Source organism: Piliocolobus tephrosceles, chromosome 19 (assembly GCF_002776525.5).
Source record: "Piliocolobus tephrosceles isolate RC106 chromosome 19, ASM277652v3, whole genome shotgun sequence".
Lineage (NCBI taxonomy): Eukaryota > Metazoa > Chordata > Mammalia > Primates > Cercopithecidae > Piliocolobus > Piliocolobus tephrosceles.
The window spans coordinates 15,218,987-15,243,858 of NC_045452.1; the positions used below are offsets into that span (position 1 = coordinate 15,218,987).

At 40.2% G+C, this 24,872-nt stretch overlaps 1 protein-coding gene across 5 annotated transcripts in view; it reads right to left on the reverse strand.

Moving 5' to 3' along the window:
• The window catches only part of LARGE1 (LARGE xylosyl- and glucuronyltransferase 1), a 622,406-nt gene that overhangs the window by 83,509 nt on the left and 514,025 nt on the right, over positions 1-24,872 (reverse strand). For all 5 annotated transcript variants that reach the window (XM_026447731.1, XM_026447729.1, XM_026447730.1 and 2 more), the window contains 2 exons: positions 22,857-22,969; positions 20,275-20,400 (listed from right to left, as the gene is read on the reverse strand). In XM_026447731.1, coding sequence (XP_026303516.1) covers positions 20,275-20,400; positions 22,857-22,969 — 239 coding nt within the window. The remainder of the gene's footprint in view (positions 1-20,274; positions 20,401-22,856; positions 22,970-24,872) is intronic.

The following is a 24,872-nucleotide window of genomic DNA, read 5'->3' on the forward strand; positions in this document are numbered from 1 at the left end:
GACCCTGTATGGCAGACTCATCTTAATGTGTGCTCTGAGCTACATAATCTAGGAGTGGCCAACCCAGAGATTCCTTCCTTGTCTATAAGGAACATCTGAGCCCATAGATGGGACCAAAGTCCGGAGTTTTGGGTTAAATGAAGGTTGCCAGTTACAGTTCTGTATTAGTCCATTCTCACATTGCTATAAAGAAATCACATCTGTAATCTCTGCACTTTGGGAGGCTGAGGCGGGCAGATCCCTTGAGGTCAGGAGTTTGACACCAGCCTGGCCAACACAGTGGAACTCCGACTCTATTAAAAATACAAAAATTAGCCAGGCGTGGTGGTGTGTGCCTGTAGTCCCAGCTACTTGGGAGGCTGAGGGAGGAGAACTGCTTGAACTTGGGAGGTGGAGGTTGCAGTGAGCCAAGACCATGCCACTGCATTCCAGCCTGGGCAACAGAGTGAGGCTGTGCTTCCAAAAACAAAAACAAAAAACCCTCAGAGCTGGTAATTTATAAAGAAAAGAGATCTAATTGGCTCATGGTTCTGCAGGCTGTACGGGAAGCATGGTGGCATCTGCTTGTGGAGATGCCGCTACTGGAATGTTCCGTTACTCACCAGTTAGGTCTCACTAGAGACTTTCCTGAGAGCAGGAACCATGGCTTACTCAGTTCTGGGACTCTAGAAACCCCTAGAGAGACCCACTGCTAGACCCTCTGCTTGCCCTTTCCTGGTCATTAACAACTGATTCTGACCACAGCTTCATTCCCTAATGGTCCATCAGAGGCTCAAGAACTAGAGCAAAGTTTCACAGAATCTCTCTCATGCTCCTTCCTCCAAACCAGCACACTACACAGTCTGGTCTCCTAAGAGTTTGTGCTACTGGTAAGTGATAAAAAGATGCTCCCTTGGGCCTTTCCCTTCTCTTCTTAATTTAAGACTCAACCAGGGAAGGCTGAGTCATCAAGCGTAAGGACTAAAGAGATAAAAATGAAGGTCTCTGAAACACAAAAGAATGAGGTAAAGTCAAGTGTTTTTCTATGGACCACTCAAGGGGCATGGCTGAGAATGGGGCAAAGAATAACGGCCTCAATTTTCTCAACAATGTAACTGAACCTGGGAGAGGTTAAGTGATTTACTCAAGTCCCTCGGTTGGTAAGAAGCAGAACTGTCATCAGAATTTACAAGATTGCTTGGCTCCCAAAGGATATACACTTTTGCCTCTTCAGTGAAAACACCTCTCCCCTCAGAAGTTCTCTTGACCAACCTCTACTTAGCACAAAGTTCTCCACGGACACCTAGGGCAGACTAGATGCCCCAGGCTGGTAAGCCTCTCGCTAGCAGGATGTCAGAGGATGTCTGTTCCTACAAATGGGCTCTATGCTCAGCAACAGTGAGCTGTGATTGTTACCGAAGGTGTTTTTATATCTTGTATTTCTAACGCAATTTGAAATCTAATTAGATATTATTTGAGTTTATGGCATGTAACTGTAAAGAATTGCTGTTTCCCTGAAAGGCAAACTAAACGCTTTGCAACAGCTCAATGAAAAGAAGTCCCTAAACAAATTTGCCTTTGCGTTAGGTGTGGGTGAGACTAAAGAGGGGGGAAAATAGAACTAACCCAGGACTGTCCTCCCATTGTTTTGGAAGAGTCCTTAAGTTCTTGTTTCACTTTGAATGAAAGGACACTGATAACCATAGCAGATTCATTAGGGTGGTTTATGCAAGTTAATACAGCACTCAATTAGCAGACCAAAAAACCTGGCCTGTGGATGAAAAGAAAGCAAATCAAGGTTAAAATATTTTTATGATTCTTGCTTTAACTGACATTTTCAATCACCTGACCCAGCATGGGGCCCCCGCATTTCCCACAGGCGGGCTGCGCAGGTTGACTTTCCTTTGAAGTAGCAGAGTGTGAGCTGAGGAAGATCGGGAGAGGCAGGGTCCCCCTGACTACAGTAGTATCTGCACATTCCAAGACCCAGAATGGGTGCCTGAAACTATGCAATAGTGCTGTATAATTCTGTTTTCACACTGCTGATAAAGACATACCCAAGACTGGGTAATTTATAAAGAAAAAGAGGTTTAAGGGAGAACTCACAGTTCCATGTGGCTGGGGAGGCCTCACAATCATGGTGGAAGGTGAAAGGCATGGCTTAGATTGGCAACAAGAAAGAGAAAGAACGAGACCCAAGTGAAACAGGAAACCCCTTATAAAACCATCAGATCTCGTGAGACTTATTCACTACCATGAGAACTGTATGGGGAAAATCGCCCCCATGATTCAATTACCTCCCACTGGGTTCCTCCCACAACACCTGGGGCTTATGGTAGCTACAAGTCAAGATGAGATTTGGGTGGTGAGACAGCCAAACCATATCAAGTACCTAACCCCATACCACATTTTTTCCTATACATGCATACTTATGATTAGTTTAATTCATAATTAGGCACAGCAAAAGATGAATAACAATAACATAATAAAACTGAATAATCATAATATGTCAGCAATACAAATATGCTTTTGTACTTTGGGGCCATGATGAAGTAAAATTAGGGCGACTTGAACACAAGCACTGTGATGCCCAGAGAGTCAGTCTGATAACTAAGATGGCTACTAAGTGATTCGTGGGCCAGTAGTGTAGACAGCATGGAGATGCTGGATGAAGGGATGATTCACCTCCCAGGTGGGACCGAGCGGGATGGGGAGACCCTCTAGGTCTTCTCAGTGCCTGGACATTTCCATGGAGCCCTCAGGGATGACCTAAGAACTCCGTGTGTCCCACCAGGCCAATCTGGGTCTCAGAGTCCTGGTCATAGTGCATCTTTGCTATTTTCATTCTTTTTCCCCGCTTCCTCCCATCTTTTGTTTTTTTTTTTTTTTTTTTTTTTTTGAATCTGGTTCCACATTTATGAAGGACCACCTGTTTGCTGTTTTTTATGTTCCTCCCTTGGGAGTACAACAGCCCCTCCTTACTTGCGGTTTTGCTTTTCTCCACTTCAGTTACCAGCAGTCAATCGCTGCCTGAAAATATTAAATGGAAGATTCCAGAAATAATTCATATTTTTAATTGCATGCCATTTTAAGTAGCATGTTTCATGCCACTTTACATAACTCATTTAAGTGAAATAATACAGTATTCGTCCTTTTGTGTTTGGCTTAGGTCACTTAGCATAACGTCCTCAAAGTTTATCCAAGTTATAGCATATGTCAGTTTTTTGTTGTGTTTTGTTTGTTTTTGAGACAGGGTCTCACTCTGTTGCCCAGGCTGGAGTGCAGTGGCACAACCACAGCTCACTGCATCTTCTGCCTCCTGGGTTCACAGGAACATCCCACTGCAGCCACCGAAGTAGCTGGGACTACAGGCACACGCCACCACGCCCAGCTAATTTTTGTATTTTTTGTAGAGATGGGGGTCTCACTATGTTGCCCAGGCTGCTCTCAAACTCCTGGGCTCAAGCAATCCACCTGTCTCAGCCTCCCAAATCATGCTGAGATTACTGGCATGAACCACCATGCCTGGCCTTCAGAATTTTATTCCTTTTCAAGGCCTGCCAAAGTTTTTAGTTGTACTTATTTTTATGGAATTTTTACGTTTTTATTTTTGATATAAAAAGACTTGAGAGTTTAGAAGTCTCCTGTGCCCTGCCTGGTCAAGAAATGTCATTTATCAGGAAGACACAGGCCTTCCAAAGCATTACTTCTATCTGTTGTAATTTGTTCACTGATAGCAGAATCTGACTTTCTTTAGAAAGTCATCCACTTCTCCATTTGTGACCAATTACATCCAAGACCCAGATTGTAAGGTATATTCCACTTCAATTTTTCAATATAGTGCCAAAGTGTTTTCCAATTTGGTGTATCCATACACACTCCTATGGGTAACATAAGAGAACACCACTGATCAACTAATACTTGATAGTATCACTCTTCCAATTTGGTGGCTATAACATTATTTACGATTTTAATAATGTGGTCTTCCTTTTCATTTCCCTGATTAACAGTGAGGCTGTATATCTTTTCATGTGTTTATTGGCCATTTGCCTGGCAACCAAGTAAAAAGACTGTTTACATCTTTTACAGATTTATCATTCATTAAGAATTGTTTATGTATTTTGTTTACTGCTCTTCTGTCAGTTACATGTGTTGAAATATCTATCTTTTGCTTTTCTCTCTCTTTTTTTTTTTTTTTGAGATGGAGTCTTGCTCTGTTGCCTAGGTGGAAGTGCAGTGGCATGATCTCGGCTCACTGCAACCTCTCCACCTCCCGGACTCAAGCAATTCTCCTGCCTTAGCCTCCCAAGTAGCTGGGACTACAGGCGTGTGCCACCATGCCTGGCTAATTTTTGTATTTTTAGTAGAGATGGGGTTTCACATGTTGGCCAGGCTGGTCTCAAACTCCTGAGCTCAAGTGAGCCACCTGCGGTGGCCTCCCAAAGTCCTGGGATTACAGGCATGAGCCACTGTGCCTGGCCTGCTTTTCTCTTTTTAACGCCCCTTTGATGGTGTTATTAATATCAATGTGATTGAATTTACAGATTCATTCATTTATGATATGTATTTTTGATGTCTTGTTGAATACATACTTTTCCATTCTGAAGTCTTAAAGCTAGTTTCCCTTTTCATTTAAAAAATAGTTTATTTTAGCCCTTCACTGTCTAAGTTTCTAATCCATCTGGAATTAATTTTGTGCATGGTATGAGACAGAGATCCACTTAAATTTTTTCCATGTGGATAATGAGGTGTCTCAGCACCATTTACGGGAAACTTAATCATTTATTCAGTGATCAGGTATGTCGCCTCTTCATATACCAAAATACTTTCATAAATGTGTGTGTGCTCTTGCACGTTCTCCTCTTTCCAACTGATTAATTGGCATGGCCTGAGCAAATGCTCGCAATAGTTTACTGTAGGTTTTCACTAGTTACTATTTATGAGAGGTTTTATCATGGATGAGCATGTAATTTTGTCAAATAACTTTGTTTCATCTGTTTAGATGATTATTTGGTATTTCTCCTTTAATCTATTAACATGCTGAACGACACTTGTGGATTTTTCAATGCTAAATCACTCTTGTCTTTCCTGGAATAAACCCAACTTGGCCATGATATATTATCTATTTTATACATGGCTAGATTTGGTTTGCTAAATCTTTTGCTTAAGATTTTTGCATCTATATTCATGGGTGAGACTGGCTTGCAATCTTCCTAGCTTGTGAGGTGACTTTGCTCCTCTTTTGTCTTCCGCCATGATTGTGAGGTCTCGCCAGCACTGTGGAACTGTGAGTCCACCATGATTTTGAGGCCTCCCCGGCCCTGTGGAACTGAGTCCGCCATGATTGTGAGGCCTCCCCGACCCTGTGAAACTGTGAGTCCGCCATGATTGTGAGGCCTCCCCGGCCCTGTGGAACTGTGAGTCCGCCATGATTGTGAGGCTTCCCCCGGCCCCGTGGAACTGTGAGTCTGCCATGATCGTGAGGCCTCTCCAGCCATGTGGAGCTGTGAGTCAATTACACCTTTTTACTTTATAAATTACCCAGTCTCGGGTGTGTCTTTATTAGTAGCATGATAACAGACTAATACACTTTTTTTTGGTCTGATTTTGGTGTTGATAATATCCTGCTTGCAGAATGGGTTAAAAAGTGTTCCTCTTTTCATATTCTCTAGAAAAGTTTATTTAAAATTGGAAATGTCCTTGGGTTAAAAAAATGAGTAGAACTTATTTCTACTTACTGTCTAGGGGTACTATTTTCAAAGGTTCAATGGCCAGAAGATAATCTAAACTTTATATTTTTTTCTTGAATCGGTTTTGGTAAATAACGTATTTCTAGGAATTTGTCCATTTAACAAAAATTCTCAAATTTGTTGACATAATGTTGTTCACAATATTCTATTTTTTTCACTTCTGCTAATTGATTGAAAGCTCTACCAACTGAGACTGTTTGCTTTAATCTTTGCTATGTATCTAGAACTCAGAAGTCACTTGCTCAAAAACATTGAGAGAATGAGTAAATGGACCTGGAATTATGCACCCCTATTCATTTCTTGGTGAATTCACTTTCTTTTTTCTTGATGAGTCTCACCATAGTTTTGTCTATTTTACTGGTCCCTTTCAAATTTTTGACTTTATTGAACCATTTGTTGACCAACTTCAATTTTATTTTATTTGAATTTGATGTTCTGTTTTATTGTGTTTTGTTTTTAGAGACAGAGTCTCATTCTGTTACCCAGGCTATAGTACTGTGGTGCAATCATACTTTACTGCAGTCTGGAACTCTTGGGCTCAAGTAATCCTGCCTCAGTCTCCCTAGGAGCTGGGACTCGAGTAGCTACCACCACTGCCCCACCCCCAATCCCGCATTTATTGATTTTTTTGTAGAGATGGGGGTCTTGCTATGTTGTTGAGGCTGGTCTCAAACTCCTGAACTCAAGGGATCCTCCCATCTCAGCCTCCCGAGTTGCTGGGATTACAGGCATGAGCCACCATGCCTGGCATGAGTCAACATGAGCTGACTCTCACGTTGTTTATATTAATATATCATCTTGATTCGTAAACTTGGCTTATTAATTTTCAACTTTTCTTCTTTTCCATATAAATATTTAAGGATATACCTTTCCCTACATGTTATTTTATCCCACTAATTTTGACATATTATTTTTATTTTCATTTAGGCTCTAAGTAGTTTTCAGTTTAAATTATGATTTCTGTTTAGAACCATGAGTAATGTAAAAATATGTTTTCAATTGTAATTAAATAGATTTTTAAAAATCTTGGCCAGGCACAGTGGCTCACGCCTGTAATCCCAGCACTTTGGGAGGCTGAGGTGGGAGGATCATGAGGTCAGGAGATCGAGACCATCCTGGCTAACACGGTGAAACCCTGTGTCTACTAAAATCACAAAAAATTAGCTGGATGTGGTCGTGGGCGCCCGTAGTCCCAGCTACTCGGGAGGCTGAGGCAGGACAATGGCGTGAATCCGGGAGGCGGAGCTTGCAGTGAGCCGAGATTGGGCCACTGCCCTCCAGTCTGGGCAACAGAGTGACACTCCCATCTCAAAAAAAAAAAAAAAAAAAAAAATATTGTTACTGCCTTCTTATGTAATTTTGCTTTCTTCAGAGAACTATGGTATAATATCATTCTTTGAAATGTACTGATGTCTACTACTTGGTTTCTTTTTAATTAATGTTCCATATGAGCCTAAGAAGGATATATACTCTCAGGTCATTAGGTACAAGGTTCCTTATTTGCCCAATAAGTCAAGTGTGTTAACTGTGTAGTTTAAATCTTCTATAGTCTTAGTAATTTTTGTCTTTTGATATTTCAACATCTGAAAAAAATATGGGCTGGGTGCGGTGGCTCATACCTGTAATCCCAGCACTTTGGGAGGCCGAAGTGGATGGATCACCTGAGGTCAAGAGTTTAAGATCAGCCTGGCCAACATGGTGAAACCCTGTCTCTACCAAAAATGCAAAAATTAGCCGGGCCTGGTGGAGGCCACCTATAGTCCTAGCTACTTGGCAGGCTGAGGCAGGAGAATCGTGTGAACACAGGAGGCGAAGGTTGCAGTGGGCTGAGATCATGCCAGTGCACCACAGCCTGGGCAACAGAGCAAGACTCTTTCTCAAAAAAAAAAAAAAAAAAGGGGGCCGGGCGCGGTGGCTCAAGCCTGTAATCCCAGCACTTTGGGAGGCCGAGACGGGCGGATCACGAGGTCAGGAGATCGAGACCATCCTGGTGAACACGGTGAAACCCCGTCTCTACTAAAAATACAAAAACTAGCCGGGCGAGGTGGCAGGCGCCTGTAGTCCCAGCTACTCCGGAGGCTGAGGCAGGAGAATGGCGTAAACCCGGGAGGCGGAGCTTGCAGTGAGCTGAGATCCGGCCACTGCACTCCAGTCCGGGCGACAGGGCGACGAGACTCCGCCTCAAAAAAAAAAAAAAAAAAACAAAAAATAAAAAAAACATGTTAAATATTTCACGATGAAAATGGACTTATGAATTTCTCCCTGGAGTTCTAATGAGCTCTCTCTGAGCGTGTGTGTGTGTGTGTGTGTGTGTGTGTGTGTGTGTGTGTATTTGGACAGATATATACATATACAGGCATAACTTGGAGAGATTGTGGGTTTGGTTTCAGACTACTGCAATAAAGTGAATACCGCATGAGGCAAGTCACATTTTTTGGTTTTCCAATGCATATAAAAATTGTGTTTAAACTACACTGTAGTCTGTGAAGTGTACAACAGCATTATGTCTAAAAAAATACGTACTTTAATTAAGAAATACTGTATTTCTAAGAAATGTTAATGATCACCTGGCCTTCAGTGAGTCACAATCCTTTTGTGGGTGGAGGGTCCTGTCTTGGTGTTGATGGCTGCTGACTGATCAGGGCGGTGGTTGTTGAAGGTTGGGGTGGTTGTGGTAATTTCGTAAAATAAGGTAACAATGCTAAGTTTCCCACAAGGATCGACTCTTCCTTTCATGAAAAGTTTCTCTGTGGCAAGTGATGCAGTTTGATAATTTTTACCTACAACAGAACTTCTTTCAAAATTGGAGTCAGTCTTCTCAAATCCTGCCGCTGCTTTGTCAACTAAGTTTATGTAGTATTTTAAATCAGATCTAGTAATAATGAACATTACCAAAATGTCACAGGAAGAGACACGAGTCCAAAATCCTGACATTCTCTGATAGGATTTATGGAATTTTCTTTGCTCTCAAGAGATTGATAAGAAATAGAATGGGATTCTCCAACATGAAGGTGTGCCAGGTTTTCAGATTCCAGCCAATTACAAGGCTTTCTTCATGCATGTTTTTGGATCAGCAGTCACAACACAGATCATTTGAACTCCCCAAGCTTCTTTTTTCTTTTTTTTCCAAATTAAGAGTTTGTGATTATATAGATAACACATAGAGCCTTCTTAGTTCTCTATTTCTACTTTTTTACTGCCTACTTTAAATCTGTTGACTTTTTTTCCTTTCCTTTTCTTTTTTTTTTTTTTTTTTTGAGACAGAATCTTGATCTGTCGCCCAGACTGGAGTGTGGTGGCACAATCTGGGCTCACTGCAACTTCTGCCTCCAGGGTTCAAGCAATTTGCCTGCCTCAGCCTCCTGAGTAGCTGGGATTACGGGTGCACACCACCACACCTGGCTAATTTTTATATTTTTAGTAGCGACCAGGTTTCCCCATGTTGGCCGAGCTGCTCTTGAATTCCTGACCTCAAGTGATCCACCTGCCTCGGCCTCCCAAAGTACTGGGATTACAGGCGTGAGCCACTGTGCCTGGCCTAAATCAGTTGACTTTTCTGCTGGTGTTGAGATAAAATTCAGTGCTTATGGCCTTCTAGCCAAGATTAAAACAAAAAAGTGTTAAAGGGCTTTCAAATAAATGGCTTTACATATTACAACAGCTCCACAGTAACCAACAACCTATACATCTTTTGCAAATGTAAATTTGGGTTTGCCTGGCTACCAATTGCTTAGGTTGCTAGAGCAGTTAATTAAGGGGATCGACAGCCTAAGACAATAAAAATTAGATAAGTGATTATGAAGGTTAGGCTCTCAGGTCAAAATCTTGAGGTCAGAGCAGTAATACAAGGTATCTCTTTCCAGCATAAAAACTGTTGTGTCTACCATACAGAGGCCGTTAAAAAAAAAAAGCTGGAAAACAAAACTCTTGTTAAGATGCTTCCCCATAACCATTGACTAGCAAAGGGGATCAGCGAACAAAAGATAAATGTGTTACTAATTCAAGGCCACTGGAGATTTTGTTTTTCTTATACAATTCAGTCAGTCCCAGCTAAAATGTAAACTCATTTGAAGCTGAAGAAAGCAAACAAAAACAGGTAAAAGAGGTTTTTTTAAAAAACCAAACTGCTTTATCCAAAACTTTGATCCATTCAGTTGCTTTGATAGCATTCAATTGCTAGCCTTCATTAGATTAGCTATTGAAGCAATAAAGTTTAGCCATGTAAAAACGTGCCAGTTTTGTCAGAAACATAACTTGAATCCAACCGTTGTTTTATAAACGGGTGAATTTGTATTACTATCTCATGGCTAAAATTCTAAAATAAAAGCAGTAAGATCTTTGTGTATGTATGTCTATGTGTTTAGGTGTGGTTACCAACATGTACAGATATTATGTTATATAATATGTCATGATGTATTTACAAAGTAAAATCTGGAATAGTTGTTATAATAATACATGTTATTATATAACATTATTATATATAATATATTATTATATATTATATTGTATGAATAATACACATAATGAATATTATGTTAATGAACATAATGAATAATATTCACAAAACATAACATGAATACATGTTATTATGTAACATTTATGTTTTATAATGTTATGTTATATCTACATAGTAAAATCTTAGAAATGTATAATAAAATGTATAATGAAATATAATATTCATAGTATATTATTCATATAACATAATGTGAATACATGTTATATAACATGTTATATGAATAATATATACTATATAACATGTATTATGTTATATAATATATGTTATGCTATAATCTACATAGTAAAATGTGGAATAGTTGGTCTAAAAAAATCTAAGAAATTTTATTTTGATTGGCTTAGGTGAATTATCACACATATAAAATATATAGTAATTAAGCCAAATGCCTTTTAGTTCCTGTGACTTAAATAAAACTTTGATAAATAAGTTGGTTTTTAAATCACTGGTAAAATAAAAATACAAATATCTTCAAAACTGGCAGCACACATTTTTGGCTGCTTTTGTATTTGTTTCTGCTACATGTTTTAAAGTCATGAAACTATGAACTCAACTTGAAAACAGAATAATCTTTGTGTAACTCTTTGATAAGTAGGACTGATTTAATATTATTGGTTTAATAAAAACAGTTGTAGCTTCTGAATTATAGGCAAAATACTCATGTATTTTACTTTCAGGTTCTTACTTAAGCAAACACCTAGTATTCACAAAATACAAAAATGGTTAATAGTAATATAACTTGAAATGATGATTTGCTTTCTGTAATATTTCATTTTTCATAAGCAATCTAGGTGAATTGTTAAAAATAAGTAAATCAGGTAAATGTAAATGGAGTAAATGTTTATAAAATAAACATTCGGAATAAATGGAATGTGGAATAAATGTTTATAAAATAACTTTTCATGTACTTTAAAGTCATAAGGTTATGCTATGTTATAATAAATAATAAACACTCATCAAATGTCTGGGTCATTTCCATAAAAATAAGAACAAATTGCTGAATATAAATAAAAGTTGTTTTTGGCTTCTTAAATGTATTTGAGTCTATTAAAACATGTTTCTAAAAATTATAAAATGATTCTTATTATAAAATCCTGATATGTGACAAAGAATTCAAAATTTTTGGCTTCCCAGGTTTTCACTAGAAATTCAGGTTACTAAGAATAAAATCCTAATTAATTTATATATAATTCTGTATACAAAGTGTATTAATCCATTTTCATGCTACTGATAAAAACATATCTGAGACTTGGTAATTGATAAAGAAAAAGAGGTTTAAGGGACTCACAGTTCCACGTGGCTGAGGAGGCCTCCCAATCAAGGTGGAAGACAAAAGGCAAGTCTTACATGGCAGCAGGGAAGAGAGAGTGACAGCCAAGCAACAGGGGAAACCTCTTATAAAACCATCAGATCTCGTGAGACTTATTCACTACCATGAGAAATTTATGAGGGAAACTGCTCCCATGATTCAGTTATCTCCCACCCGGTGCCTCCCACAACATGTGGGAATTACGGGAGCTACAATTCAAGATGAGATTTGGGTGGGGACACAGCCAAACCATATCACAAAGTATACCAAAATAAGATGTGTTTTGATGAGCAAAATTACAATGCATAAAAAATACGTTCTTTACTGAGAAAACAGAATAATTTTGTCCAGTTCAGAGGTTACTTAAAGGTTGCCTTGAGAAGTAAATTTAGAAAAGAAATAGAAACAAGATAGGAATCAGTAAGCAGGAGAGTAATGTGAAGAAAGTTATGGATATAAGGTTGTATTTTTGGTAAGGATGGTTAAAAAGGAAGGAGAATTTTCTATGAGAAAGAATCTTATGTGGTAAATTTTTGTCTTAAAGTAAAATGACTGGTTATTTAATAAAGAGAAAGTAAACAACACAGCAGAAAGTTTAAGCATGTTGTGAAAGGTCTGAGTAAGTCATGATAAAGTTTGTAAAGGATGAATTTATAAAAGAAATTGTGTGTGTGATCAAGTTGCCTGTAATTAGAAGGGAATTGTTTCTAAGTCTTCCTACAGATTGAGCTTTGCTATCAACAAAATACACTAAAACAAAACTAAAAATTTCATCCCCTATGTTAGAACAAGGTTTTCTTGAGGTACTGATCTGCTCTTAGTAAAACCCCAAGAGATTATAATTTTTAATTCTGAAATCTGTTTAACTGCCATCTTCTGAAGTGCAGTTTCTATTTCTGCAAAATTTCTTCCTGAGATATATTTAATTTCCCCAGTTTCAGGTCAGAAATGCTGTCTTCTTCACACCTATAGTCCAGCACTTTGGGAGGTCAAAGCAGGTGGATCACCTGAGGTCAGGAGTTTGAGACCAGCTTGGCCAACATGGCAAAACCCCATCTCTACTAAAAATACAAAAATTAGCCAGGCATGGTAGCACATGCCTGTAACCCCAGCTACTCAGGAGGCTGAGACAGGAAAATCGCTTGAACCTGGGAGATGGAGATTGCAGTGAGCTGCAGTCGTGCCACTGCACTCCAGCCTGGGCAACAGAGCAAGACTCCGTCTCAAAAAAAAAAAAAAAAGAAAGGAAAAAAAGAAAAAGAAATGCCGTCTTCTTCATTTAGAATGGTAATTTCACTTCTTGAGGTAGAGTTTTCCTCTGGAAGCTTTTCAGATTCATATCTCAGAAGTTTAACTTTTGCTGTATCTTGTTGCATGTAATTTTCAGGTCTTACATCATTGCCTTCTGCTCGTCCTCTTTCTACCATTGAGAAGGCCTGGGATAACTCTCTCCTTTAAGTTTTCCATTCCTTCCTGTAACTTCCCCCCACCACCCCCACCCCCCACCCCCTGTTCTAACTCTGCTGTTACGGCTTGTCCATTAAATGTTTATCTTGGGCCGGGCGTGGTGGCTCATACCTGTAATCCCAGCACTTTGGAAGGCAGAGGTGGGCGAATCAAGAGGTCAGGAGATCAAGACCATCCTGGCTAACATGGTGAAACCCCACCTCTACTAAAAATACAAAATATTAGCCAGGCGTGGTGGCATGTACCTGTAGTCCCAGCTACTTGGGAGGCTGAGGCAGGAGAATTGCTTGAACCCGGGAGGTGGAGGTTGCAGTGAGCCAAGACTGCGCCACTGCACTCCAGCCTGGGGACAGAGTGAGACTCCGTCTCAAAAACAAACAAACAAACAAACAAACAAACAACAAAAAAGTTTATCTTGAAGGTCTAAAAAGGCAATGTTTTCACCAGTATACCTTGATTTTGTACTCTTGCCTTTTCTTGACATGTCTTAATTATCCCATGTAACCAAGAAACTGCCCATGCTATTACTAAGGGCCATGTATTCCCCTGCTCAAGGTGCTAGTTTTCTTGTTTACATTCCTGTATAATATGGTCTACACCCATAACCTTGGACCCATTCTTTCTGCGTCAGATTAAACTCAAGTACCCTTTTCATCAGGTCAACTACCTGGTTATCTACTATACATTGGCTTCTCATAAGGAGAAGTAATCAACCTGCAGAAGTTGTTTTTCACCTTTTTAGTAACTGACCTAAGAAACAAACATTTTATATGTTATCAATATAATTTCCTGTGTTATCTTTATTCAGTATTTGATTACTTAGGAAAATGGAGTTTTGAAAGCACCAAGCTTCCACATAAGTTTCTGTATTGTCTTTTGATAATTGCTCTGGTTACATGAATGACTATTACTTCACAGTAACTTCTCATCAAGTGCTTTCCACCTTTTAAAATCTTTGGCAGGTTTCCCTGAATCAAAATTCTAACTTAAGTTTTATTGACCTGAAATTAACTTTTGGATTTTCCAGAAGGACCTCTGGAGAGTCTCAAAGAATGTATCTCTCATCTTGTAGAAATATTAAATGATTAGTCTTATTTTGTGAACTGCATGCTAAATGCTGTCAAATAATAAGTGATGCTAGATCTTTGCATTACATTTATGGGTATGTACCCAAATTATATAAAATTCTTAAAAATCTAATGTGACATTACTTAAAATTCTAGACATGATGTCGTGTGGCACAAAAATAACTAAATTTCCATGTTAATTGCTTATTATAATGAACTCCCATCAGATTTTTAGCCATGGGTATTCTAAGCTTTTATTCACAGCTATTGTTTTGAATTCTTCTTTAAAGGCATTTGCAAACAAATTTATGGAAGCGACTCTAACAAGTACTCTTAGATACAGGTTAATAATAACTTTAAGATCAATGAACTAAATGCAAATGTTTGAGAACTCTAATGAAGAAACATGAATTCATGAAACTACTAATCAAGCTCGAGCAGAACAAAAATAAACTGCATGAGATTAAGTAACTGATAATGTTTTTGACTTTTCTTTAAAACACGGTTAGTTCTTCACTTAAATGTTTTGTTTTCCAGATTGAAGGAAATTTTCTTCCCTAAGCTATCTATAGTACACAACAATTTGGTACACTATACATTTGCGAACAAGGTAGAAGCATTTCCTTTTTCTTCCAATTTTATCTCTCCAAAGTTTGGAGAGTTTTTCTGAGTATTCTTATTTTTTATGGCAATATGGTTATTTGTACAAGTTCAATAACATTTGCTCTCTCCACTTGCCACAGTGGCTCATGTCTGTAAGCCAGGTGGGCAGATCACTTGAGGCCAGGAGTTTGAGACCAGCCTGGCATACATGGTGAAACCCTGTCTCTGCTAAAAATACAAAAAAAAAAAAAAAAAAAAAAATTAGCTGGGTGAGGTGGCACATGCCTGTAAAGCCCAGCTACTCAGGAGGCTGAGGCATGAGAATCATGTGAACCCGGGAGGTGAAGATTGCAATGAGCCAAGATTGCGCCACTGCTCTGGCCTGGGTGACAGAGTGAGACTCCATTAAAAAGAAAAAAAAAATTTACTCTCTCTTTATAGCAGGATACAATGGAAACAATGTGTTATATTATCAAGGCTTTGACTGAAATGTCGTATCTGAGAATATGTATAAACTGCCTGACTTCTAGGGTTCTCAGCCTTACAGTAAATGAATAAAAATTGTCAATTTCTGGCAGATCCAGGAACCTTAGGACTGTAAGTATAACCTAAAGTCTGTCTTGGGTTATCTTACTAACCTCAAGAAGTTTTTATTTATGTTAATTAATTAATTAATTAATTAATTAATTTATTTAGAGACATGGTTTCTCTTTGTCACCCACGCTGGAGTACAGTGGCACAATCACAGCTCACTGTAACCTTAAACTCCTGGGGTGAAGGAATTCTCCCACCTCAACCTCCCCAGTAGCTAGAACTATAGGCACTTGCCACCAGCTTAGCTTCAAAAGGTTTTTAGATCTGAGATTACTCTGTGGTCAAATCACTATTCTTGCAGGCAATATTTGATAAAAACTAAATTTATTTTAGAAGCAAATCTGTCTTACTCTATTTTTGGAAAAGTCAATATCACCGTAGGAAGAAAAAGTTATGTTGCTTTTCTTTTTCTTCAAGAAATATTTTAATAAAAATTGACCATTTCCAAGAAACACTCACTGCATGCCCATCAATAAAAGAGAGCCATAACAAAATAGAAAATTTACCATATGGCTATGATGTAAAGAAGAAAATGCAGACACGAGTTATGTTGCTAAAGAAAAGCTAGAATACAACTGTTATTAGATGATAGCTGTGTGCACTGTTTTCAAGTTCTTATTTGCCTATAGAGCAATTTGCTATTTGTTATTTGCCTGTAGAACTCTTCTAAATTTCTACAATCCTACCTTCTTCCATGCAGTTACCAAAAATGGGAATTTCTCTGTTTTGGAAGCCCTATAAGCTGAAACTAGATGAATTTTAAGAAATAAGTCTCATGCCTGATGTCTGGGCCACACAAAGTTCATTAAACTGCCCAATGCCATTACCAGAGACATTCAAACTGCAAACCAGGATGAGAGTGGATTGTTTCCATGCTGTAGATAGCTTTTTTCAAGATGTCAGAACAAGACTCTATGTCATAATGATATAATAATACCCACCTTTTTCACTTGGTAGGTTAATGGTCATTTTGTTTATTTAATTGGTTGTCTTTAAAGCCTAGGTTTATTGCTCAAAGTCCCTATGCACATTGTTCTTGTCACATCACTATTAGTTTTACTTTGCATTTTCTTCTTTAATTTTGTATCTGTTACTTGTTCAAGTTTTTTATAGAAGTACAAATCCTAACAGTATAATGCTAACCCAGCACTTTGAGATGGCAACATAGGCCTATGGAACAGACAAAATTGAACTTACAGACTCCAAGTAGACAGCCAGGGAGCACCCTGCTTAAACTTCCTTAAGCTTAAACTTAAGCTCAAATGTGGTTAAAAAGGTTTTGACATTGACTCCTAGCTGCCATTCATTCTCTCCAATATGAAACAAGACCAGAAACCTGGGAGAGGTCCATCCTGGCACTGAAAGACATGAAAACCTAACTAAAGGATGATTGATCAGTGACACTTTTGGAGAAACATCTTGATCAAAAGGGTGAAATGTGAATGTTGCCAAAATAAAAATGGAGTCATTTGTATTAACAAAACCCTGACAAACAGAACCAGGAAGGCCATGGAGACAGGTTTTTCATAAGTGTCTGGTAATGAGAATGATCACAAAAGACTCCGTGAAAACCACAATCTTGCACAAATGCCATTGTAACTTTACACACACAAAATAAAAACTTCAGCAGGCATGTCTGCCCAGCAACTGCCTGTCCCGTCTTGGACTGGCGTCAACTTTGTTACTGATCCTTTGGCCAAAGATAATTATCTCCAATTATAAAAGCCTCTTCATTTTTCCTTTAAACCTTTCTCTTCCTTTACCTCCCTGGGTATGCACATAGTTTGCTATGGCATGTATATTCCCATTGCAATGCACTATTCCAGAATAAATATAATTTTCTTTTAGAGAGAATCTCTTCGTTATTAAGGCTGACAATACTTTAGAAGTTTCTTTGCATGTTTGCAGAAAATTCTCTTTGTTATCTTATGCTTGAAAGATTATTCTTATAGGTATACAACCTGTTATTGTTTCTTGGCATACTTAAGATATGCCTTACTTTCAATTTTCTCTATTATCTCCTTCTGATAGCCCAATGAGACATATCCCAATTTCTTTGCTTCTTTCTCAGTTTTTCTATCTCTTTTTCATTCTGTGTTGAATTTTGGGTAATTTCTTATACCTCTTCCAGTTCACTAATTCTCTCTTCAACCGTGTTTAAGCTATTGCTTAACATATCCATTTAATTTCAATAATTATATCTTTCACTTCTAAAAATACTATTTAATCCAAAAGGGCTATTCACTTTTTTGAGAATCTACTATTCCTTCATCCTACTTTCAATATTCATTTTTTATTCCTACATGTAAATAAAAAGACTTATGTTTTATATTTGATAAGTCCAACATTTGCAGTCTTTCAGATGTAACTCTAGTCTTCAGTTTTTTCACTTTCTCAGGGTAGCCTACTTCCTTATGTGTTTTGTGATTCCTGAGAACCTTGCTTTCCTTGTAACTTCCCCTAAAAAAGTTTGAAGACTTGTTTTTAAGAATATTCTTCTAGATCAGATTTATGTTAGTTTCTGCCAGGTACCTGGCAAATTTTTAATTTTTTTCTTTCCATTTTTGTTCCCACACATGTAATTTCAGCCCCCGAAATAATATAGGCATAGGCTTAAAATAAAATATCAAAGGAAACATTTCCCCCTTATTCTACCTAAAACCAAGGATGAAACAGACAACAACCTCTACTGTCTTCTTCTACACTCTGAGTTTTATTAACTGTTTATCCACTGAGGATAATACTCTTTGTGGATCCTGATTTTATGTGAGGCCTTTACGTGAGGTCTTTCTTCCTGTGGGCCTAAGGTCCTATGTATAGTATTTCAACAGAATATTTCTATGTTTTGCCTGTTGGCCTACTGTCCCTCTACAACCCATGATAGCATTCCCTTGTATGCACTATAAATTATACAGTTACCTATTGAGAAAAACCACTTTTTCTACACTCTCACATAGAAGACTTCTGATGCCAGATATTGTGGGGTTATTTTCCTCAATGACCAATTCTCCTACAGTAGCTAGGTCCCCATACTTTAATACAACAGTGACACTACCTCCTTGACAAAAGCATCAGATGCCATGGGTCAGTGGCTTAGTCCCATGAGGTGGCCCACTTCAGATGCCAGTTGCAAGTCCCGGCCTTCTGTCCTCTGACAGATTTGCTGTAAATCAAGGATTCCTATGATCCCCTCCTTGGGTTCCATAATTTACTAGAATGGCTCCTGAAACTCTGGAAAACCCTTACATTTACCAGTTTATTATCAATGATGGAACTTGGGAACAGTCAGAGAGAAGAGGTACATAGGGCAAAATATGGGGGTGTGGGCTGAGGGGGGTATGGAGCTTCCATGCCCTCTCTGGGCACATCACCCTCCAGAAACAATAGTGTTCACCAACCCAGAAGTTCATCAAATCTTGTTATTAAAGAGAATTTAAAGAGCTTGATTTCTAGCACAGCCTCCTGCCTCTCGCCTGGAAAGGCGAGCTACAACAATATTGGAGGGAAGAGCTTCATGGACAAACCTGTTAATTAAGATATAATTTATATTTATGAAAATTTGAAAACAACTGAGGTCAAGGGAGTGGCTAGGTAATAGTCTGTTAACTATTGGATATAATGTTCATTAACACCATGTGGCTGACCCAGAAAATGCTTATGATGTGAAACAAATGAAAAGCAGAAAACCATATTTAACATGCATTATGACTATAAATAAGACATAATACCCACACGGGGACATGGATCAGAAGCCAAGTAGAAAAGACTGATTGATTAGAAAAGCCAGCTTTGCAATCCTTTTTCCTTTTTAAAACTTGCAGTGGATATAAACTTCATATGAAACAAACTCTTTAAGGATGCATGTATCTAAATCCTCCCTGATACAACCTGAGAGGCAAATGCCCTTGCTGTCAGACAGGCCTGTGTTGAAATCTTCGTTCTGTGTGAATAGTTCTGTGAGTAGTTGTGGTCAATTCTTTACTCCTTCCACTGTAGGGAGGGAATTCTGACACACTCCTTAACTCACACTCCTTACTCAAAGTAATCATATGGGATCAGCCATATGGTTACTTTGGCCAATGAGGGATATTAGCAACCATGACTCAGAGTTTCCTCCTGTGTATTCAGGCTTCCTCTGCCACCTCTGCCTCACCAGGAGAAGACACCACACTGGCCTGCTGAGGGGACAGAGGATACACCAGAGGATAGCCAAGTTGCCCCAGTCAGCAGCTGTCCCATCTGAAGCAGACCACAGATACTCTGTTAAAGCAGTAAAAAAAATGAACCATCCAACCAGCCTAGAAACTCATCAACTATATAAATGGTTGCTGATTTAGGCCACTATCAGAAAGCTTGTTATGCAGCATTATCTACAGCAGTAGATGACTAATACACCCTGTCTTCTTCCTCTTTCTATAGCCAGGTCCATCCACAGTGTTTGGTACCTACAGAGTGGTGATGAAGGCTTTTTCTGTCATTGTCCCCCCTCTGTGAGGAAGAATGAGACATTTATGCTTGCATCCCCCCCACTCACCCACCCACACCTGTCATAGCACTTGTCCTTTTTTAAATACCTACTTCTTTGCACATTTCTGTCCTCCTCCAAGCCATACATGAGTTGGAAGCAGGTTAGTTATTCACATCCACATCTACAGCACCTGGCAGAGCAGGCCCTCAATAAATGTTTTTGCTTGAGTTGAATGAATAGATTTGGGGAGCTGACATGAACCAAAAGAGCCAGCAGCAGATGGTAAGAAGAATAACCACACAAGCTGGTTCTTATGCCAGGAGGCTTTAGGCTTTCCAGAAAGCCCAAATAAGGGTGGAAAAAACCCAACACCCCACAAAGATGAAAAGCATACTCGTTCTGGTCTCCTGTGCCCCTATCTCTCTCACCACATTGCGCAGAAATCTCCTAGCCATCCACGCCCCTGAGGGGTCCCCTCAGCCCACCTCACCCTACCTCCGGGGACATGCCTGTGTTGACCCTACCTTTAGATCAGACACGTCTCTGTAACACTGCTCGGAGCGGGTGTGGTCCGACAGCTGCACATTCCAGAAGCAGGGGAGCTGGTACACAAGGAAGGGGTTTTGTTTGATGACGGCATTGAAAATATCCTGGGGGACGAAAGCCAAAGACACAGTCAAGACAATCGGATGGTCCAGCTGCCCATTTTGGCTCTCAAGTGGCAGTGGCATCCCCTGTGATAGGGCTTCTCTTGAACTGCCTGCTCTGAACACAGGCTGGCTTGCACTGTGGGGCATCTCTCTTGCCTGTTATCTCTAGGAACCAAGCAATAATGTTTGGATAGAGACTGGGGAATGCCCCAGGCTGACTGGAAGCTCCAGAGTCCTGCTGGTCTCATAAAGTCCTATCCAGTGAGCTCACACGTGCAGACATGCGGTGTCTTCCCTACCCTCGCTGGCATATGAAAAATGAAGTCTCCTTCCCCTCTGGCCTCCTAGGCAGGAGCCCTGTGTTATCCATCCTGAGCCTCCTGGAGAGGAAACTGCATGATGACAAGTAGCCCCACTCATTCAGGGACTGAGACAAATTACAGATCCTCCCTTTCAGCAGTGCTTCCTGGGGCCTGCGGTGGACTCAGTGATGGATGCTCCTTGGATTTCTGCAGGCCATGGTGCCCAGGATATGCATTCTCCGTTTCAAAATCCAACCCTGACTTGTCTAGGGAGGTTTTACCTTTTCTGGGCTCTTCTCCAAGCTCTTGCACCAGGCCATACTTATTAACTAGCTGCTTGCTGACAGGTGGTGCCGGGAGGTGAATTATGGGCCTTCGTGGCAGAAGATGGCTGAATAAACTATCCTCACTGGACACGGGCACACAATTGCTAGCTTTGGGGGACATGCTCAAGTCACTGTGACCCAACTTGAAATATGAGGCTGGTGGACGATTTTCCCCTCAGGTTTAAAACAGCCACCTGGGTATTATTTTTTTCTTAAACTCATTCATTATACTCTATCTCATGTTTGAAAAAGGAAATCAGTTTCTAGCTGCTTGGGAAATACTGAATAACAATGCTTTAAAAAATAGTAAAGTAATCATGCAGGGTTTCTTGTTTCCTCCGTATTATGAAACTTTGCAGGCATTCGACGAACCAGGAAATTGCACTTGGAACAAAAACATGCAGAGTGAGCTGGCTCTTTGGATGAAAAGGAAAGGGTGAAATGCAGAGAACTCAGAGAAGTCATCTTCGTGCCTGAAGACAGCTGTCAGTGCCACAGGAAGGTGAAAATTTAAATGAGTGATTCTGGTAGACTCAAAGTCAAAGACTGGAGCCCTCTGACTTTCCTAGGACGTCAAAATGAGGAATGGGTTTTTACAAAATGAGTATTTGTTGGCTGGGTGCAGAGACTCATGCCTGTAATCCTAGCACTTTGGGAGGCCGAGGCGGGTGGATCATCTGAGGTCAGGAGTTTGAAACCAGCCTGGCCAACGTGGAGAAACCCTGTATCCACTAAAAGTATAAAAATTAGCCTGGTGTGGTGCTGCACGCCTGTAATCCCAGCTACTTGGGAGGCCGAGGCAGGAGAATTCCTTGAACCCACGAGGTGGAGGTTGCTGTGAGCCGAGATTGCACCACTGCATCCCAGCCTGGGTGACAGAGCGAGACTCCATCTCAAAAATAAAATAAAATAATAAAAATAAATAAAAATGAATATTTGCTAACAGTTTGGTGGAGTTTCTGAGGCTGCCTGCATAGCAAGGTGGTTTCCTGGCAGTTTATCCTTTCTGTTTAAGTGCATTTCCCTTGAGTAAAGGGACACTAGTGCAGCATCTGAGTAAAAGGCTTAGATTAAAGGTTAGACTTGGGGCAGGGCGCGGTGGCTCACGCCTGTAATCCCAGCACTTTGGGAGGCTGAGGCGGGCAGATCACGAGGTCAGGACATTGAGACCATCCTGGCTAACATGGTGAAACCCCGTCTCTACTAAAAATACAAAAAAAAAAAAAAAATAGCCGGGCATGGTGGCAGTCGCCTGTAGTCCCAGCTACTCGGGAGGCTGAGGCAGGAGAATGGCATGAACCTGGGATGCGGAGCTTGCTGTGAGCCGAGATCGTGCCACTGCTCTCCAGCCTGGGTGACACAGCAAGACTTCATCTCAAAAAACAAAACAAAACAAAAAAAGTTAGATTCTATTTGCCAGCAAGGCAAGTGAAATCTTGCCTGGGAAATACGCTATGGCATTCTGGGGTCCCAGAGAGCAGGCCCTATGCACTCCACCTGGTGATGAAGAGGGCATCAACATCTCCTTATAAGTCTGTATCAGTAGACTCTAAGCTCTATGAGGGCAAGTGTTGCATCCTTCGTCTATCTCTGTCATCCTTTTTCTGAACTTGGCTCCTGGTGTACACAGTACTCAGTGCAAGTCTGCTGAACAAACAAATGAATGAACAAAGGGAAGGCACTAAAGAGTTGAGCTGCTGTCTTAGACTGGCAAGAATAAGGCAGCTGTATCAGAGCATACAGGGTCACACAATACATAGAAAACCATTCAGACCGATTGACTTTTAAGTTTCCTTGAGAAACAGCACCAGCGAACCTGGCCACTCACCTGGTCAGCTAAGGATGTAGACAGCATGCCCATGAGCTCCCTTTCTGCGGTCAGCCTCCACATCTGCTCCCATTTCATCTTCCGCAGCTTATCCAGAAGTAACAGGATCACCCCTGGGCAACAGCACAGGATAAAAGAGAAAATTAAAAAATAAGAAAGTAAGGTGGAGAGCTAGGCACGCCTACTCACAGCACAGCCACAGTCTCTCGGGGATGACTGTCTTATGCGGACAAGAGGCCTATGCACTGCTGCAGATGAATCTTCCCTCTAAAAATTCTTCCAGTGAGGCTCCACAGTATGGGGCACCTGTTTTGGAGATGAATATGCCTGGGTTCAAGCCTAGGTTGAACCCAGTTACTTGATAGAGACGTGAAGCCATCTCTCTGAGAACTCCTCATTGTATGGAGACTGGTCATGCAGGCCTCAAAGGACTGTTGTAAAGAGTAAGTGAGGAGGGCAGGGAGAGCCTAGCATTGTCTGGAGATGGGCAGTGGTGGTGGCCACACAACAGTGTGCATGGACTTCATGCCACTCAACTGTACGTGTAAACATGGTTAACATGGTAAACTTATGTATATTTCACCACAATAATGAAAAAAAGATTCTAGCTCTGCACTGGATACAGAGCACATTCTTTATAGATATTAGGTTCTCCTGTGTTTTTAGAGATATGACTACCTACTAGGTTGAGCTGATAGGTGGAATTTGTACGATGTATACCATTATCCGTACACACAAAAAGCAGCTCCTCCGTGACTTTATTCTGGGTATGGCTTTGCCAATTTGCTCGATGATTACTGACAAGCCACATGGGCCTGTCTCCGTCTTCCTGATTTCAAAGGGGTCTTTTTGGTCCACCCACACTGGGTCTTTAAGGTGAGCTCCTGTAAGCTCATAAGAAATGAATAATAAGAGGTGGTTCGTCTTCCTTGATATCTTTTCTTGGTTACTTTCTGTGGGAGGGATCTGGGTGAATGGAGGGTTGTTTAGGGAGGGAAATTTCCATTGTCTATACCCTTTGTATTTTTTAAAACTCTAAAACAACAGCGGGGTGCAGTGGTGGCTCTCGCCTGCAAACCCAGCACTTTGGGAGGGGAGGAGGGTAGATCACCTGGGGTCAGATTAGCCCAGCCAACTTGGTGAAACCCTGTCTCTACTAAAAATACAAAATTAGCTGGGTGTGGTGGTGCATGCCTGTGATCCCAGCTACTTGGGAGGCTGAGGCAGGAGAATCGCTTGAACCTGGGAGGCGGAGATTGCAGTGAGCTGAGATCGTGCCACTGAATTCCACCAGCCTGGGTGACAGAGCAGGACTTCATCTCAAAAAAAAAAAAAAATAAAAAAGAAAAAAAAAGCTAAAACAGCTAAATATATTATTCAGGCAAAAATAAACACATCAGTTAAAATCTAAAAAAGAAAAATACATTTAGGCTTAGCTGAATGGCTGAGAAGCAACTATCTACCATCAGGTCAGTTAGAGCTAGCAGAAAAAGCCCAGAGCATAGAACACAAAAAGCCAAGAGAATTTCCCTGCAGGCCACTGCAGTCAATTTGGTGGGGGGAACTGTAGCACCCACAGGCCCCCAAATCAGTCCTCTTCAGGATGCTTAGCTCAGCAGAATGGTCAGTCGGGAAGACTAAAGGCAGTTGAAAAATGATCTTAGTTGAAACCTAGTACCTGCATTTCCAAGACTCAAGGAAAGAAACTGATTTCCCCAAATCACATACACATGTCAACTCTAAGCCTTTTTACTTATTGCAGTGGCACATATTTGGAGAAAAGACATATTCACCATTTAGTGAAAGGTGGTTGGCCAGGCAGAGTTGAAAAAAAAAAATAGTGTCTATATGGTTATGGGAAGAATGGCTAATACACAGAGATCTGAACTTGTAAGTCTGATGGACAAATTATATCTGCTGCATAGGTCCTTTGTGCTTTGTTAGGTTTACATGACATATCATTTCCCCTAATGCTCCCCCAGATCTCTATAAGATAGACTTTGATATCCTTATTTT